This window comes from Sorex fumeus, unplaced genomic scaffold, assembly GCF_029834395.1.
Source record: "Sorex fumeus unplaced genomic scaffold, SorFum_2.1 ptg000036l, whole genome shotgun sequence".
Taxonomy (NCBI): domain Eukaryota; kingdom Metazoa; phylum Chordata; class Mammalia; order Eulipotyphla; family Soricidae; genus Sorex; species Sorex fumeus.
This window is the reverse complement of record NW_026606093.1, coordinates 15,462,357-15,481,604: the sequence shown is the minus strand read 5'-3', so window position 1 is coordinate 15,481,604 and position 19,248 is coordinate 15,462,357. Positions and strand designations below refer to the sequence as shown.

The following is a 19,248-nucleotide window of genomic DNA, read 5'->3' as shown; positions in this document are numbered from 1 at the left end:
GACCGGCTTCCGCTGTCCTATGGTGCCATGCCGTCTCCGTGCATCGCGCGGCTCTGTCTCCTGTCCTGCCATCTCGGGCGGTGGGGCCCCAGGCAGGCCTCCGCCAGGGCCTGGCTCGCGGGGCGAGAAAGGGCGGCGTGGGCGCCCCGGCCCTGCAGCCGCTCGCTAGCCACAGACTCGCCGCCGCCGGGGCGGCCCAGGGGACCCTCCAAGCCCGGGGTGAGTCACCCGCGTTTGGGTTCCCGGCCGCCCCCGTGAGAGTGTCGCACTCCCTCAGGGCCGCCCCATGGTGGGGCCCCGCTCGCTCAGGGCGCGGCTGGAGGGTGGGCGCGGTGAGAGGGTCCCGCTCCCTAAAGGCAGCCCAATGAAAGGGTCCTGCTCCCACAGGGCGCGGCTGGCGAGTGTACCCGGTGCAAAGGTCCCGCTCCCTCGGGGTGCCGTGTGGTGGCCGGAGTCGCGTGGCACTCGCTGGACCCACCTCTTGGCTTCCCCGTTCGGGTCTGCTTTTCCCTTTGGTTTCTGTGCGACTGTTTCCAAGCCGAGGTAGGAGGAGCCGGAGTGCCGAGTGGGCGATGCCTCCCGTTACCCTGGTGACGGAGAGGAGCAGCACCTCGGGGGTGCTAGTGAGGCGATGCAGAGTGTGATAGATGCCGTGACTCGGAACTTGGAGAATTCAACGACCACGAAATGCCACGAAGTGCAGGGACTTTGCATTTAGACGTCTCTTTCATTTTGATTTTCTTCTTGGAAGATTTAGGTTAATCACCATGCAGCAGTAGGGCGTTTGCCTTGCCACCGCCCGGCCAACATAAGGTCACCAAGTCCGGTTCAATTCCTCCGGCCCAGCCCCTCTCGGAGACCCCCGCAAGCTACTGAGAGTATCTCGCCAACAGGGCAAAGCCCCGTTAAGCTCCCCGTGGGGTATTCGATGTGCCAAATACAGTAACAGCGAGTCTCACCATGGAGCTGTCACTGGGCCCGCTGGAGCAAATCGATGAACAAGGGGAGGACAGATCAGGATTAATATCAGCATAGGGTTTAAATCGGCATTTGGGGTTAGAGGTGCCTGTTAGTAGCTTGCTGCTTGAGCTTTGAGTCCCCTTATTGCATGAAAAAGAAATGGGAACTTTCTCCTGGAAATAAGTGCCTTTGTTAGTCGGTTCGTGCCAGGAGCTACAGATGCCACAGCATCCACAGAAACGGGGTCAGCGGCTCAGTACAACGGCCGGAGAACTCAGGACTTGGTGCTCATGAGGGCCGTCCTGTGCTGGGCATATTCAGGCCACCCAGGGACAGTGCTAGAAGACAGTAAAGAGCAGCCCAGGAGAAGGTCTGGGGACTTGGGGCAGGAGCCACAGCCCAGAATTTTCACCTCTTAAAAGATGATAATGCTTCACAGCATTTTATACATGTAATAAGATCAAGGCTTGTCTTTATGTTCAAAAGTACTGTAATAAAATAAACGTGGTTAAATGTTTTCTTTTTTTTTTTTTATTTTCACTTTTCTGCACCAGTAGCCAGTTTCTTGGAAATCTTTAGCGATTACATTTGCTGTTGGAGGAGCCGTATTGGCTGGAATGAAGTACCTCAAGAAAGAAAAAACCGAGAGTAAGTAGATACACTTCACCTCTTGAGTAACATCCTTCCTGGCTATGTACTAGCTTTTTTTTTTTTAACTTTATATCTTGAAATAAATATGTATTTAATAGAGTTGTAGAGATGGCATAGTTTATTTATACCTTTCTCTTAGGTTCTTCTAATTGTAACCACTTGTATGACCCATGGTTCATTTTTCAGCATGGTTAAAATTGGTACAGTGCCACTAACTATAAGCTTTATTTGGGTTTCATTTACTTTTCCATTAATGACGTCTCTAGTTCAGAATTCAATCTAGGTATCACTGTTCAACAATACTAAAAGACATCACAGACAGATTTGTATGAGGGCATTACAAAGTTTGAGGGTACAAACATGGCTAAGATGGGTTCAGTCACTGCAGGAAATTATACAGAGAAATGTATAATTTCTGTATTACGTCAGGTTCTGCTAAGCTGGAGGGAAGTTCAGGGTATTTTAACATCCAAAGACCTTTGGAATTTGGGGGAATTTCTAGTGCTTAATACTGAGTCAGTAGAGGGAAAGGCCACTGACCGTTCAGAAGCGGTGAGAGCCTGGCAGGATCTGGAACAACTAGATTAGCACTTCTTAAAGTGCTAATTCCTTATTCATAAAAAATACGTTAGCGAGTATTTCAGGACTGCAGGATTTGATTTAAAAGTTCTCAACAGAGTTTTGCAAAAATATGTTTCAAACTTTTATCTCTTGATGTCATTTGTAATGGGTGTTTAACTCTAAGAATGAGAATTCATGGCCTATAGAACTGATTCAGTATAATCTATTGGTATGTACATAATTTGTGTTCAATGGCCTGGAGTGTCTATCGATAAAATTTTCATATTCCACTAAGCAATTTAGATCTTTTAGCTTCACGAAGAAAACCAAAACTGGGAAAGCAGTGGCAAAGACAGTTATAGAATATGCAACGTTCTCTTGACATTAATTTGGCATTAATTTGGAAATTTACCTTCCATGTCTCCCAATACTTTATTTTCTATAAACAAGAACATTCTCCAACATAATTAAAATAGTTAAAATGAGAAAATTGATACTTATATATTGCTACCTTTAGACTACATTGACTTTTTTCATTTTGTTTTCATTTATAGCAAAGAGATGGAGTTCAGAACCCTTTTTAGCATATTCTTTAGTTTTCTTCAACCTATAACTTTATCAGCCTTTGGGTAACATTTTTGAACATTATAAGGAATATTTTGTAAAGTACCTATCAAGTTTGCATTTGTCTGATGTTTTCTTACAATTCAGGTTATTTTATTTTCAGCTGGAATGTCACAAAAATGATGCCATGTTCTCATTGGATAGAGACAGATGTGACATGATTCCAGTTTCTCTTGTGCCATTCATTTTAGTTTTTGATTAAGGTGTTGTGGATCAGACTTCCCCACCAAAACATAATGTGTATTTTGCGATGCATCTTTACGTAGTATAACTATTACTTATTACTGTTATGTAGATATTTTTCATCAAACTATGCCAGAATGAATTCATGACTTCCTTTATTTTCAGTGAATTTGGATGCTCACATTGCCCCAGATTGATCAGTAGAAACCTTTTAATGGTACTTGTTTACTTTTGATGTATTCTTTTGAGGTTTTTTTTTTTCTTTATGGGGTCACATCTGGTGATGCTCAGGGGTTACTCTTGGCTTTGCACTCAGAAATTATTCCTGGCATTGCTCAGGGAACCGTATGGGATGCTTGGAATTCAACCCAGGTTGGCCGCAGGCAAAAACCTTACCCGCTGTACTAGCATTCTGACCTCTTGAGTTATTTCTTATTTCTGGGAAGTGTTTTGAGGTCATTTCTACCCAAGCCCTAATATTACCATTTATCCCTTCTTTTGGGGCAGGCAGGGGACATTTGGGGGTCACATACAGTGGTGCTCAGAGGCTGTTCCCAGTTTTGTACTCAGGTATGGGGTGAAAGCAGGCATCTAAACTGGGTTACCACATGCAAGTCAAGTACCCTAACCCCTTTATTACTCCTCCAGACAGGTCCCCAAGCCCTAATTTGTTTTACTTGGAAGATGTTATTTAAAAGTCAATCTATAAATAGACTCATTGCTATTGGGGTTTGTTTGTTCATAGATACAGATAATCGAAATGGAAGTAGATGTGTGTAATATGTTTCTGGATATACATTAAAGCCATGCATTTATACTGTTACTTAAATTTTCTTTCCAGTACTACAGGGTTTATTTTTCATGCTATCATTTTTATTTTCATTTGTAAGCTCTTTACTTTGAATGTACTTACCTGATTTTCTGCTGTTTGTAACTAAGACTTTCGTCTCCCAGTGGAATTTTTTTAGCATATGGTGGCTTAGCTTCTCAAAACAGGTCACCCAGCTAAGCTCAGACGCTACTCTGTTTTGTCCTCAGTCTCTCCATAATCACAGCTATTGTTTGGACAGAAACGATCCTAAATAAAACAACTATTTTTACTACTATTTTTGTGAAGTTCTTTCTTCATACCACATCATTTAGTTTTATTTTATTGCTCTATGCTTTTCTTCAAAGTTTTGTGAGCATCTTAAAAACTGGTGATTTCTTCTATACTTTGTGCCTTCAAAATACATTATTGACCTTATATCATGCAGATCGCAGATATGTCTGGTTAGATTGACTTACCTTGCGTGTGTGTATGTGTGTCTGTTTTGTCTTTTTAAGGGTTGGAAAAGCAGAGGCAGAGAAGCATTGGAAAACCTTTACTTGGCGGCCCATTTTCCCTCACAACTCATCTTGGAGAACCTAAAACTGATAAAGATTACCTGGGACAATGGGTATTGATATATTTTGGTTTCACTCATTGCCCTGATGTTTGCCCAGAAGAACTAGAAAAAATGATTCAAGTTGTGGATGAAATAGGTATGAAAACCATGAAAGTGTATGTTTAACATTCTTAATGTTGCTGTATTTTATTTTTATATTCTTGTATTGTTGTTAAATGAAGTATTATAATTATTTGACTTCAGAATTATTTTGAAAATAATTTGAATATCAGATTATTTCAAAATTTGATTTGTGATAACATTAAGTCTCAACCTTAGATAAGAAAAGGTGAAATCTTGCTATCTGCTACAACTTGGATGGAACTAGAGGTTGTCATATGAAGTGAATTGTGTCAGAGAGAAAGAATACTGGCTAATATCACTATATAGAGAAAGAGAATAAGGCAACAGATAATTAACTAATGAGAACAATTCTCTGACCTTCGATTGCAAAACACAACTAAGTAGTGTGGAGAGGGGAAGAAAAGGAAAAAGGACTAGAGGTCACAAAAATGAGAGTGGAGGGTTTGGGGGCATTGAATTATTTTTCAGATCAGCTATAGATTGGTTTATTGCTTTGATTCTTACTGTTTTCCCACCAAAGCTCTTCATGATCCATGTTAGAGTGCTAAAAGGGTAATTGTATTCTGGGTTTCCATTAACTGATCATTGGTCCCTTTATTGTAACCTTACATTATGACATTGCCCTTCCCCATTCTCTGGTGACTGTGATGGTTAGACTGGAAGGTCTATGGTGTGATATGGAACACAGTCGTCAGTATTTATTGGTGCAGTGAGAAGGAATACTTTGCCCTTCTCCGAGGTGTGGCAGGGTGAGGACTGTAAACATGAGTTGATTAAGAGGTAATATGACGTGGGCCAGGTGACAATGTATGCCTTGTATGGTATAGACACTTGTTAGGCTAGAGACCAAGAAATCTACTCTTTCTGGAGGCTGTGCTACCCCTTCCCCATCACCTGACATCAGTGTCAGATGTCACTTTGTTTCCTTGACAATTTAGCATAAACATCTATATTCATAATTGCTGGTTTTCTTTGCCTTTCTCTTTTTTTTTTTGTAAATTTATTGAATTAGCGTGAGAACAGTTACAAAGCTTTCAAGTTAAAGTCTCAGGCATAAAGTCTCAACCTTTTATACGAAAAGATGAAATCTTGCTATGTGCTACAACTTGGATGGAACTAGAGGTTGTCATATGAAGTGAATTGTGTCAATGATCAAACACCCATCCATTCACCAGTGCATGTTTTCCACCACCAAGAATCCCAGTATACCCTCCATCCCACCCTTCCCCCTGCCTGTGAGGCAGATGATTTCCACTTAACACTCTCTCTCTACTTTGATTACATTCATTATTTCGACAAAAGATGCAGCACTGTTATTTGGAATTTTCCCCAACGATCAGACCTGCTGAAAAGGCATCATGAAATAATTTGTTTTCTGTTGCTGGTTATAAAGAGTTTATGATGTTGTGTGGCCGCAGTAGTGGCTGCACGATTTTGGATTTCTGATATTTTACTAATTAAGTCTGGAGGGATTTCTGCCAAAAGCCACATAGTTGTCTCTGGGTCCATGGCCATGCTGGAGAGCTGCTTGTGTGTGTGTGTGTGAGTTGTGGGGGGGGGGGGGGGGCTCGTGATCTCGGCAGGGTGGGAAAGATGTGCTGGTTCCATCCCCATCTCATGAAGCTGCAGTTGCCCATCACTACCTGCTCGTACCTGGCTGTACAGTAGGCTCTGAGGCTGTGGCCACTGTGCTGCGCGGGGGGGGGGGGAGGCAGAAGAGACACACACCCTTTGCCTGGGGGGGGGGGTGCATGTGGGGGGCAGTGTGGCACTGTAGCTTAATGCATAGTCCATTCACATAGCTGCCAAAAGCTGCGGGGTTCCATATTAGGTCCATGTGCCTCTGGTCCATGGCCGTGCCAGAGAGCCGCTCATGGGGGTCAACTCGTGGTCTTAGAGGGACGGGAAGCTCTCTTTCTCTTTAGATGTGATTACTAACTGAGAACTTCCTTTCAGATAGTATTCCTACTCTGCCAAATTTAACTCCACTTTTCATCACTATTGATCCAGAGAGGGATACAAAAGAAGCCATTGCAAATTATGTGAAAGGTATGTTTTACTAATCATAGCTTATGTTTATTTTTATATGTATGTTTTAATAATTTTTGTGAGGGATCCAATTATAGTTGAACCTTATAGTGCCTTGTGAACTAGGGAGGACAAAAGGTATTTTGTACAGAGAATTGAAAAAATGTTTCTGGACCAGTAATGTAGCTCAACAGTAGGTTAAAAACAACGATTTTTCAGTTCCAGGTGCAGTGCTCTTTTGTTATATTTTTTTTGGGGGGTCACACCTGGCGATGCACAGGGGTTACTCCTGGCTCTGCACTCAGGAATTACCCCTGACAGTGCTCAGGGGATCATATGGGATGCTGGGAATCGAACCCGTGTTGGCCGCGTGCAAGGCAAGTGCCCTACCCGCTGTGCTATTGCTCCAGCCCTGCAGTGCTCTTTTAAATGTGTAACAGGAATTACTGAACTTGACATCAGTTTAATGCAACTATGGAACTCTTTGCTTCTTCCAGGTCTATACCAGCCCTTTGACAAACACATTTTGGGAGTATTACGTTGTAGAACAACTCATGGCATGTATTTCAAAATCCAAAACATTAATGATAGAAACATTTTTATAACTATCAGCATACGAATTTCTATTCAAACTGGACTGGAGAAATAGCACAGTGGGTAGTGCGTTTGCCTTGTACACGGCCAACCCAGGTTCAATTCCCAGCATCCCATAGTGTCCCACGAGCACCGCCAGAAGTAATTCCTGAGTGCAGAGCCAGGAGTAAACTCTGTGCAATGCTGATGTGATCCAATAAGTTAAAAAAAAAAAATTTCAATTCAAACATCTTAACAAGTTAAAAGTCATTACAAGGTTTTTAAAATACTAAATTATGGTAGGTTAGGGTAAATGCTAAATTGAGTGAGAGTTAAGTTCTTAAGAGTTTGGACCAGTTGCTTAGTTTCTTTGGATTCAGGTTTTTCCTCCTGAAAGATGTGATGAAAGTAAAAATCTGATCATACAGGTTTTGTGTTATATTTGTGTCTTAGAAATCTGAAACCCAACCTCAAAAATTTGTAAGTCTACAACTGTGCCTCATGGTGTTTCACTAATAAAAAAAATAAATAAATAAATAAACAAACAAACAGTAAAAATGCCACAAAAAAAAAAGGTTTGAGGGGCTGGAGAGATAGTATAGCAGGTAAGTCACTTGCCTTATAAGCAACTGACCCAGGTTCAAGCCACATACCCCGTATAACAAAAGGAACACTGTGTCCTCCATCATTTTCATTTATAATAAGCAAAAAAAGAAATCAATGATTGAATTAAGTATTACTGAAATACTGAGCCTGCCAGGATTGAGGCACAGCCAGGTGTGGCCCCAAAATAGAAAACAATGATTTGAGAACCAAACAGATAACTCAGAGGGCTGAGCAGTCTTATTTGCAGAGGCCTGGATTCTGTCCTTGACACCTGGTTCCCTGAGCACAGACTTGGCAGTAAGTCCAAAGTGTCACCAGGTGTGGCCAGAAACAAAAACATAAAATTCAATGACTAAGACATTGATCGGAAAAAAGCAATGAATAGATTATTTTTGCAAATTTTAATTCATATCTTGCAATACTTGGAGGGTTTGTCTTCCCTTCCTTGGTTTTGGACCACAGTTAGTGGTGCTCAGGGTTTATTTCCAGCTCTGCGCTCAGGTATCCCTCCTGGCGGAGCTATGTGATTCATATAGGGGTGCTAGGGATTGAACCCAGCTCAGACACATGCAAGACCAGTGCTCAGTCAGGTGTACTGACTCTCTGGCCCCCTTTGAAATGATTTTTAAAATGTATTTATGTGGGACATTTTCGTATTTACAAATGTATTATATATTAGATATACAGTAAAATGTAAAATTTACAGTTTGCAATTTGTTACTTCTTGACATTTTGCACCTGCGAAACCACTACCACAATATAAAAGTAATGCAACTATCACTTTTGTACCCTCCTGCCTCACTTTAGTGGTCTCTTATTCCCAGACAGTCACTGATTTCTGACTGTGCAGTCATTTGCATTTTCTAGATGCTTGTGTTTGAAAGATTATATGGTGTGTATTCTTTATTAATTTTTTGGTATTTGAACGACAGTCATTGCTGCTCAGGGCCTGTAACTTTGACTGTGTTCAGCCAGGTTAGCTGCAGAGTGAGAGATGTAGTGGTTTGTCCAAGTAGCTAGCTTTGACAGCCCAGAACAAAAGGCTGTCTCGCCTTTTTTATTAGTGTCTAGAGCCCCCTCATCCCTGTCAAACACACAAGTTCGGTATGAGTTAGTACATAGAACAAGGGTAAAATGTCAACATAGCTCTGGGAATGGGGGATGTATGATCAACACTATTACGTGTAGTCGTGATCTGACCATAGTAATTAATGTATACGCAAAACAGTAATTTTGAGATTAGGGGAATGTTCTACTCTTCTTGGTAGGATTATCCCTTCCAGGCTTTCTGTGTTGAGATGCCTGTAAATTTTTCTAAGCGTGGACTTTCCTTGTGGGATGTTTCTTGCTTCACCACACTTTTGAAGCTCTAGAGACCTTGGCTTAAGCTTGCTTTACTCAGTATACTGATCATATCCTAATGCCTGCATTTGTAGGCAATATCCCATAGACTTCTGGATCTGTGCTCAGGAATCACTCCTGGCAGTGATTGGTGTACCATATTTCTTTTTTTTTTTGGATCACACCTGACAATGTTCTGGGGTTACTCCTGGCTTTGCACTCAGGAATCACTCCTGGCACTGTTCGGGAGACCATATGGGATGCCGGGGATCAAACCCAGGTTGGCTGTGTGCAAGGCTGTACTATCACTCCTGCCCCATGTCCATCCATTTATAAGTGGATTTCATAACTTCATCTTTCCTAACAGCTGTGTAGTATTCCATTGCGTAGGTGTACCATAGTTTCTTTAACCGGTTGTCTGTTCTTGGTCACATGAGTTGTTTCCAAATTCTGGTTATTGTAAATTGTGCTGCATCAGACATGGAAGTGCAGATGGCATTTCTGTTGTGTGTTTTTGGGCCTCTGGGCACTTGTAAATCATCAACAATTTATCGAAAACTTAGAGATGAAATGAAGAGACACAATAAATGATATGGAAAAAATGCTTCCATCACTTACCATCAGGGAAATGCAAATCCAAACAAGATGCTACCTCACATGGACTGTCATGCAGAACAAAGAACAGACACAACCAGTGTCTTTAGAAATATGGGGAGAAAGGAACCTTTATTCACTGCTGGTGGGAATGTCAGCTGGTTTAACCTCTGAAAATCAATATGACAGTCAAAAAACTAAGAATTAAGTTTCCATACGACCCCGAGATTCCACTTCTTGGCATCTGCCTGAGGGTTCAAAAACTATTCCTAAAAGACATTTGCATTCCTATGTTCATTTCAGCACTATTCACAATAGCTAGACGGTACAGTTTTTAAGAACAGGTGACTGGGTAAACTGGAATTTTTTTTTTTACAGATTAATTTGTTTTTAATAAAGGAGAATTTTATTAGTTCTGTAGGAATTTCATTCCCTTCAAATCACAAGAAAGTCCAAAAACATTAAATAGAGCTGCTTGATGATGATGCTTTTAAAGGTAAGAATGGGTTTGTGGTGTATTTGATTTGCTCCCCCTTTTTTCATTTTCAAATTTTTTATTTTTTTTATTTCAGAGTTTTCTCCCAAACTGGTTGGCCTGACTGGGACCAAAGGAGAGATAGATCAGGTCGCCAGAGCATATAGAGTTTATTATAGCCCTGGGCCCAAGGATGAAGATGAGGACTACATAGTAAGTAAATGCTCTCAGATTTTTATTTCTTATCTCTTACACTTAGCCGACCACAATTCAATCCCTGGTACACATGTGGTCCCGCAAGCAATACCAGGAGTGATCTGAGGTCAGAACCAGGAATAAGCGTTGTGCACTGCCAGGTGTGGGCCCAACACCTTCCCTCAAAAATAAGGCAATTAGGATATTTGAAATGGTAGTGGAAATAAAAATTTTAAGGATACTTGTTTAATTTGTATTTGATGTTCTTAAAATTGAGTTTCTTATTTGATTTTTTCATAGTAGCACTGTCCTCCCGTTCATTGATTTGCTCACGCAGGCACCAGTAACGTCTCCATTGTGAGACTTGTTACTGTTTTTTGGCATATTGAATATGCCACAGGGAGCTGCTTTGCACGACGGAGGCCTGGGTTTGATCCCCAGCACTATGTTGTCCCCTGTGCAGTGCTAGAGGGAACACTCAAGGGCAGATCTGGGAGTAACCCCTGAGCACAGCCAGGTAAGGTCCCAAGCCAAACAGAAACAACAGAATTACAGGGCAGTATCAAGTAATTAATTCAGTAGACTGAATTTTTATACTCTAGGTTAAAGGCGGAGTAATGTATATAATAAATGTTTTTTAATTAATATAAGCTTTACCTGTCATTTACAGGTAAAGCTTATATTAATTAAAAAACATTTATTATATCTCCAGTGAAGAAGTACAAGAAATAGCTCCTTTTGAGAAGCAGTATTAGGCCATGGGAAAATACATTTTGGAGTTGAGTAAGAGTTCTAAGCAAGAAAAATGAAGAAAGCTATAAGAAGGTAGTTTTTCCTATAAGGTTTAAAGGTAAAGGTAAAAAGGCCCTCCCGTTGATCGAGCGGGCCCAGTAACGTCTCCATTGGAGACTTTGTTGTTACTGTGTTTGTCGTATCGAATACGTCACGGGGAGCTTGCCAGGCTCTGCCGTGTGGGCAAGATACTCTCGGTAGCTTGCCGGGCTCTCTGAGAGGGGTGGAGGAATCGAACTCAGGTCGGCCATGTTGGCCGCTTGTAAGGCAAACGCCCTACCGCTGTGCTATCGCTCCAGCCCAGGTTTACTTTTTTTTTTTCAGCCACACCCGGTGGTGGTCAGGATTTACTCCTGGTTGTGCACTCAGGATCACTCCTGGCAGGCAGGGGGGGGGGGGGTGGGGGGGGTTCATATGTGGTACCAGTTCATCATGTGAAAAGCAAGTGCCCAGTTGTACTATTGCTTCAGCCCAAGACTTACTTCTTTATCACCTGTATGTTTTGCACCATGTATGTGTTCTTCTAGTACACATCCTAGACATCTTTATGAGAAATACTTATCTGTTGGGCTGGAGTGATAGCACAGTGGTAGGGTGTTTGCCTTGCGCACGGCCGGCACGGCCAACCCGATTTCAATTCCTCCGCCCCTCTCAGAGAGCTCAGCAAGCTACCGAGAGTATTTCGCCCGCACAGCAAAGCCTGGCAAGCTACCCGTGATGTATTCTATATGCCAAACACAGTAACAGCAAGTCTCACAATGGAGACGTTACTGGGCCTGCTCGAGCAAATCGATGAACAATGGGAGGACAGTGCTACTGATCTCCTGTCTTAGGAATATTTTTGACGGACCAGGAGATAGAATAGCCCTTAGGGTCCATGCCTGGGACATTCTTTTGTTTTATTTTTTTTTTTAAAACATTCAACTTTTATTGAATCCCTGTGAGATAAACCAAAGCTGCTCATGATTGGATTTCAGTCATACAGTATTCAAACACCATTGTACATTTGCCTGGGACATTATTATTATTATTATTATTATTATTATTATTATTATTATTATTATTATTGGGGCTGGAGTGATAGCACAGTGGTAGGGCGTTTGCCTTTCACGCAGCCAATATGACCGACCCGAGTTTGATTCCTCCTCCCCTCTCGGAGAGCCCAGCAAGCTACCGAGAGTATCTTGCCTGCACGGCAGAGCCTGGCAAGCTACCCGTGACGTATTGGATATGTCAAACACAGTAACAACAAGTCTCACGATGGAGACGTTACTGGGCCCGCTCAAGCAAATCGATGAACAATGGGACAACGGGAGGACCGTGACCGTGATTATTATTATTATTTTTCTTTTTGGGTCACACCTGGCAATGCACACAGGTTTTTCCTGGATCATGCACTCAGGAGTCTCTCCTGGCGTTGCTTGGGGGACCACATGGGATGCTGGGAATCGAGCCTGGGTCGGCTGCGTGCAAGGCAAACGCCCTACCCACTATGCTATCACTCCAGCCCCAAGCCTGGGACATTCTTGATCTGAGTCCAGAATCCAACACCACATTGTCTTAGCTTTGCTGTGTGCAGCCCTCACAGCCCCAGAGGCCTCTAACAGTGCCCTAGGTGATCCCTGATATTACGGGGATTCAAGCAGCAATGCATCTATAGGCCCCTGTGTGGAATCATACACCAGATTGACCAAGAATTTTTGAACCCTGGACCTCTTTGACACCTCTTATGTGACAAAAATAGATAAATGAAAAGTTGATCCTTTGATAAGCAGCTGCATTTATTGCTATACCTCTGGGTTTATTGCATTATCAACCAGTAGGGGGAGACATACTCCATCTTCCAAGGTGTTTGATTAGTATTCTTTCCCGTGAGGTCACAGATAAGTGAGAGACTTTTATTAAGATATCAGATCAGGATGGGAGATGTGTGCTGAAAGTAGATAAAGGACCAAACATGATAACCTCTCAGTATCTGCATTGCAAACCATAGTTCCCAAAAGTAGAGAGTATGGGGAATATTGTCTGCCATGGAGGCAGTGGGAGGGTGGGAACGGTGAGCCTGTACTGGGGATATTGGTGGTGGTGAATGTGCACTGATGGAGCAATCGGTGTTTGATCATTGTGTGATTGTAACTCAAACATGAAAGCTTATAACTGTATCTCACGGTAAATCAATAAAATTAAAAAAATAAAGATATAAGGGCCTGAAGGGAATGTTGAAGTGCATTAAAGGCTGAGATGTAGTGAATGAGGTTTTCTTAATCTGAAACAACAAAGATAAGCTTCACTTACAATGCTAATAGCCTTCAGATATATATGAGCCAGACATGTCAAATATTTGGAATTCCATTGAAAACTAAACGTGCAAGTTGTGACATTGTTTATGTACATATGACATTGCATATGTACTTTTACAATATATTTTTTAAAATACAAATTCAAACCTAAAGAAAAATGTGCTTGTTTTCCCTCATAATAAAAGAAATACATATTGTATACTTTGGTGCCATTTTTTATTTGTCCATGGTAAGTTTGAAATATACTGTAAAAATATTTGGAAAAGAGGAAATATACTTTTAGAACTACTACATTTTACAGATATTTTAAATTATTTGATAGAAAGTAAGCAATGTTATGAGCACTTTGATCCAGCACACTGAAATTCCATTATTATAAAGGGGGGGAGAGCGAGAGAGAGAGAGAGCAAGAGAGAGAGAGAGAGAGAGAGAGACAGAGAGAGAGAGAGAGAGAAGGAGTAGGAAGAAACTAGAGTAAAGCTTGAAGAGCAAACTTGAGACACAATTAGGACATATATATCAAATGTGTGGAGAAAAAGATCCCTGCACTAAAGTATTCCAAGACATAGGAAATTACCAGCTGTGTGATCTCTATACATTCATACATTCTTTTATCATGTGAATAGACAAATGACTCTTTCCATTTGCTTATTTTTTTAATGATAGTTTGTATATTTTAAAAAAAGAAAAACCAATAGAAATGTCACTAAAATAGTAGAGCACCTAATCTTCACGTGTGAAGTTCTAGATTCATTCTTTAACCACATTACCTGACTTCCAGCACTGGTGGGATTGTCCCCCACAACAGAAAGGTAGTAGCTATTCAGGTATATTTGTTGGCTGTTTCCATTTCAAAATATGTGTGCACATTCCTGTTTTTATTTTTAGCTTCTCAAACAGCAATCAAATAATGCAGTAAATTCCTAGGACTCAAGTGCCAAGTCTTTTGCACAGTTAAAATTGGATTTTACTGAAAGATGTAACCAAAAAAATCTTTAAATGTTGACTTATATACATTTAAATTAGAATTAAGGCATTTTAAGAACTTTGTCAGGAAAATGGATTTAAGATGACTTCCTAGCCTCAGATGAGTTGCTTCAGATGGGGTTGTTTTGAATAGTGTACAAAAATTTCCTAGAAGAGAGAAATATTTTGTTGGATATTTAGTTAGAATTAAATATTAAGCCATAATTTATACATTTTAAAACTTAGGAATTCTGGCTTTCCCTGGCAACTCTTAGCTGCAGTAAGTTCTCTACCCATAAACCAGTTTGGGTGCCCAGTTAATGGAGCACCTGGGACCCTGTTGTCTCTGCCTAAGTCCAGATAAATGAGAACTTTGATAAATTTGTTATGTCTCTGGATGACATTATCAAATTAAATCAAACGGAAGAAAGGAAACAACTTTTCAAGACTAAATAGGAGATTGCAGCAAAGTGGTTCCAGGCAATTCAGAATGGGAGTCCCCTGGAAAATCCAACAGAATGCTGGCTTTGGTAAGAATAGTATGAACCAAAAAAGAGTTATGTCTGGAAAAAGACCCCCTTACAGAGATATCATTGGCCTTGCAGCTAGGAAAGCAACTGGAATTTGGAAAGGAATTTGTCCTGTCAATTGACTACCTCTGAATGACAAGGATATAGAATATTTTCCAGTTTTAAAAAGGGAAGCAAGCCTTCTGGGACAAAGCGAAGTGCAAAAGAAACTAGTTGCAATTCTCAAAAGACTTAATCAGCTAAACAGGAAAAAAAATAAATTCCAGCCAATTTTATCGGGAGCGGAAATAAATTAAGTCATCAGAAAAACACCCATCAGCCAACTTTTCTTTTCAGATGAAGCCTGATCTGCCAAATGCTATAGTAGCAAAGAGAATTCATCAATGGCACTTGCACAGCTACCACAAACTGAGGAATAGATAAACCACAAGCTGAATCTGTTGGCAACACAAGAGCAGTGTGGTCCCTCCTACATCAGAAACCTCTACTAACTTGTACTGCAGTACCCTCACTCTTGATGAAACAGGAGAAATCTTATATAAAGAAAGTTCCTAGAGGTGATCCCTACAGTTTGGCAAATATTGTTGGAGAAAAGACAGGGGTGATTGACTGAATGATTTGGGATCCTAAAAGAACAGAGGGACTTTTGAGTAATGACTCAATTTTAAAAGTTAATTATTTGAAGAATTTATCACAAATTCAAGAAACTACTTGGAAAAAATGACAAACCTAAACAACTGTTATTCTTGTTACAGATTCCCTGGAAAAATAACAGGGAATTTGATACTTAGCTGTTCGTAAAGATTTCATGGTTGGTCCAGACAGAAATCTATGACTTCTTTGGATCCTCACGTAGCAGAGAGAAGACAGAGATAGAAAATTATTATTTTTATGACAGTGGTATTTAAAGTTTCATTGCCTTTGCCCATTTTTTATATTTTACCATGGTAAGTCTTAGTCTTCAGTATATGAGTAGGTCCCTTCGATGCTGTTACGGTGTTGATGTGTGGGTGAGCCTGGCAAGCTACCCATGATGTGTTCGATATGCCAAACACAGTAAGAACAAGTCTCACAATGGAGACGTTACTGGGCCCACTCCAGTAAATCGATGAACAACGGGAGGACAGTGCTACTACAGTGCTATGGTGTTGATGTAACAAGAGCTGTTGATTTTTCTTCATTGTAGAAAAAAATTATTTGCGTTACAGTCTGGGTGTTAAGACTTAATGTGAATATCTGGAACTTGGTTCTTTTTCAGATATGTTATTCCTCTAGAGTTGTAAATCTTTGTGCTGAAATTTTAACAAAAAATTTCACTCTGGGCATTAGACTTGTTCTAAAATGTTAGGATTGAGGACTGGAACTGCATTTTTATAAAGTTATTTGTGATCGGACTTTGGAGAGTGTTCTCCAGCATGTAAAAATATAATGGTGTATTTAATAAAAGAATGTATGAGAGAATGTAGCAGGTTGAAGATGGTGAAATGGAGGTGAAAATTTTAAAATACCTGGTCACAGGTATGCTGTTTGGATTTCTGAAGTGGTTAAATCTAATCCTTAATATCTGGTCTTTTGCCATTAAAACTGTTGATAAAGGATTACTGGAAGCCAGTCAACATAATTTGAAAATTCTAGTTTGACTCCATAAGCTAATACATTAGCAGATAGAAATGTTTACATTTGATCCATGAATAATAAATTTTGGACTAGTTTAAATTTACTGGTAGCCTATTTTATTTATTTTATTTTTTAATTAAAGAACTATGATTTACAAAGTTCAATGATAATTGAGTCTTAGGCTTATAGTACCTTAGCCCCAATCCATCCACCAGTGTCAACTTCCCTCTGACAGTCAGTCCGTCCACCAGTGTTAACTTCCCCTCTACCAGTGTTCCCATATTCCATCCCCACCCCAATTCCCACCCTCTCCCCGCCTCTTGCTTTGATAGGCACAGTACAGTGTTTTCAGTGGTTGTAGCTTAGATCTTACGTTTACAATTTTGTTACATGTTTTGGATATATGGCAATGCCACTCACCTGTGTCCAACTGGTAGCTATTTTGAAGCAAAGGAATAACAAGAGTTTGAGCTTACTGCATTGTGAAAATAAAATACTTAGATTTTTTTCACATTTTTGTTATGTTAAATATTATACAGAGTTGCTATTAAATGTCATTTTGTGGAAAATCTTAAAAGTTGCCCCAAATTTCAACAATATTAAGTGCATCAAACAATAAAGTATCTTTGGTTTATTAAACTTTCATTCCTAAAAAAAATTTTGGCAGTAGTTTTCAGGGGGGGTTTGCAAAACGTGTAACCAGGTAGATAAGTCAAAGGGCTAGAGCCATTCTTTGCATCTGGAGTCCCAGGTTTAGTTCTCAAGCATTTCAATTGTGGCCCAAAAAACAAAAACAAATTTAAAGAGTAATGGAAAACCTGAATACTGTTCCATTAGCCATACCTGTTACATTCAGCTTAGCAGCAACTACTTATTAAAAGTGGATAGTAGGGGGCACTGCTTGAGCCACACCTGGCCAGGCTCTGGGAACTGTCGTTTGGGATTGAGCAAGTGTCACATGTGCATTCCAAATGCCTCAACTGCTGTATTATCTCTTTAGTACGAAAGTAGATTCTTTCCTAACAGGTGTGTGAACTGGTATGCAAAGCATTAAACTAAGAATTTAAAGTTCTAACTAATGTTTCAAGCAACAGTTTAAATTTTAGGAGCATAGGAGGAGATTTTACATAATTTGTCCAGTGGATTTGTACTCACATGAATTTCTCTTAGTTGACTGTAGCATTTATTCAGAAAAATAAGTGACTAACTTTGGTAATCTTTTTGTCTGCAGGTGGATCATACAATAATAATGTACTTAATTGGACCAGACGGTGAATTTCTAGATTATTTTGGCCAGAACAAGAAGAATGCAGAAATAGCTGGCTCAATTGCTGCACACATGAGACAACATAGGAAAAAGAGCTAGCCGAAGTAGCATGGCTGGATACAGTTTTCTCTTGCAATAGAGGAAAGATGTTTTGTCTCCCATTGGAGTCAGCATAAATATATATTTATATATATATATGCATATACACACTATCTTCATACCATGAGAACGTCTATATATTTTGCATAGGACATGACCTTGAGGTAACCACAGTAGAGTCTTTGAACTGTAATGTTTGAAACTGAAAGTCTTCCTCCCAGACAGCTTACTTGAAAGGAGGGCCAAATTACTGTGAAACCTGAAGGAGTGAATCTTAGAGGAGATTCACTCATTTGGAGAGGCACGCCCTGTTGCATTTGAATTTTCCCAGTAAACAAGGTTCTCTGATCAGCATTGTTGTCTCTGGTGTCTTACCTTGCTCACACAAATTGTGGAACTGAAATTCTGGGAAGGGACAGTCATGGTGGGTAGTGGGTACTCCATTGGAGGTTGTAAGGAAGCTGTGCATGAAATTGTACCATTAATAGTATTGTCAACCACAGTGCCTAAAGTAAATTAATTTTTTTTAAAGTATAATTTCCACAATGCCCTCATTTTCCTTTTGGAGTTCTTGGTGGCTGATCAGTTAATTAAGACTTATCAGTTAGGGCTAAAAATTAGTCTGTATATTTGAAATCTTAAGTGTGGCCTACCTATGTGCTCTTTTGTCAATAAGTCTATTGAAAAAATAATAAAGAGGAAATCTATTGTTAAAAGCAACTACATCAATTTCTCTTGGAACATTTTGTATGATTTTTTTAATCAAATGATCTGCAAGGTTTTCAATATGATTCTGAATGGAAATATTGGAACGAATTGTGAGAGTGATAGAGTACTTTTGCCTGTGTGGGATTGTGCAGTTTGTGAAATAAAGGTGTATTCATCTTTACAGCTTGGTAAGTTTGACCTTTCACTTGGGTATCAAGCATATTGATAGTAGCTCACAGCTTAGGGACAGAGACTTGCAGACTCTAAGTCTAGACCCACTATTAAAATGCCATTTTAAAGTTGTACAGCTGAATTCTTTAGAATTGGGTTGAATGCAGAGTTGTGTTCATGTATTCCATGTATTCCAGTTGCCTCAGCAGACTCTGAGGGCCTTTAGATAAGAACTTTAAGAAACTTGTAGAGAAAAAAGCTTTTGATCTAGGTGAGGGAAATTTTGACCCAAGATCTTGGTGTGTCAGTTAAAAAGTGCCGCTGAAGAAACAGATGCTGGAGCAAGTAGTGTGCTTGCCTTCCAAGTGGCCATCTGGGTTTGATCCCCAATGCTCCATATGGTTTCAAGCCCAGGAACAAGCCAGGAGCATCACTGGGTGTGGCCCAAAAATGAAGAAAAAAGGAGGAACTAATTTATTCCCATCCATTCAGTGAT

The 19,248-nt window shown here is 40.3% G+C and overlaps 1 protein-coding gene and 1 pseudogene across 1 annotated transcript; both read left to right on the top strand.

The window, feature by feature from the left end:
- The first annotated feature begins 24 nt into the window (after window positions 1-24).
- Window positions 25-18,593, top strand: LOC130027215 (protein SCO1 homolog, mitochondrial). The gene is made up of 6 exons (XM_056117885.1): window positions 25-219; window positions 1,518-1,608; window positions 4,306-4,503; window positions 6,447-6,539; window positions 10,205-10,320; window positions 17,739-18,593. Exons 1-6 carry the CDS (start codon window positions 28-30, stop codon window positions 17,871-17,873), a joined length of 825 nt encoding a protein of 274 aa, XP_055973860.1. The 5' UTR covers window positions 25-27; the 3' UTR covers window positions 17,874-18,593.
- Window positions 13,125-15,540, top strand: LOC130027090 (UAP56-interacting factor-like; annotated as a pseudogene).
- Window positions 18,594-19,248: the final 655 nt, after the last annotated feature.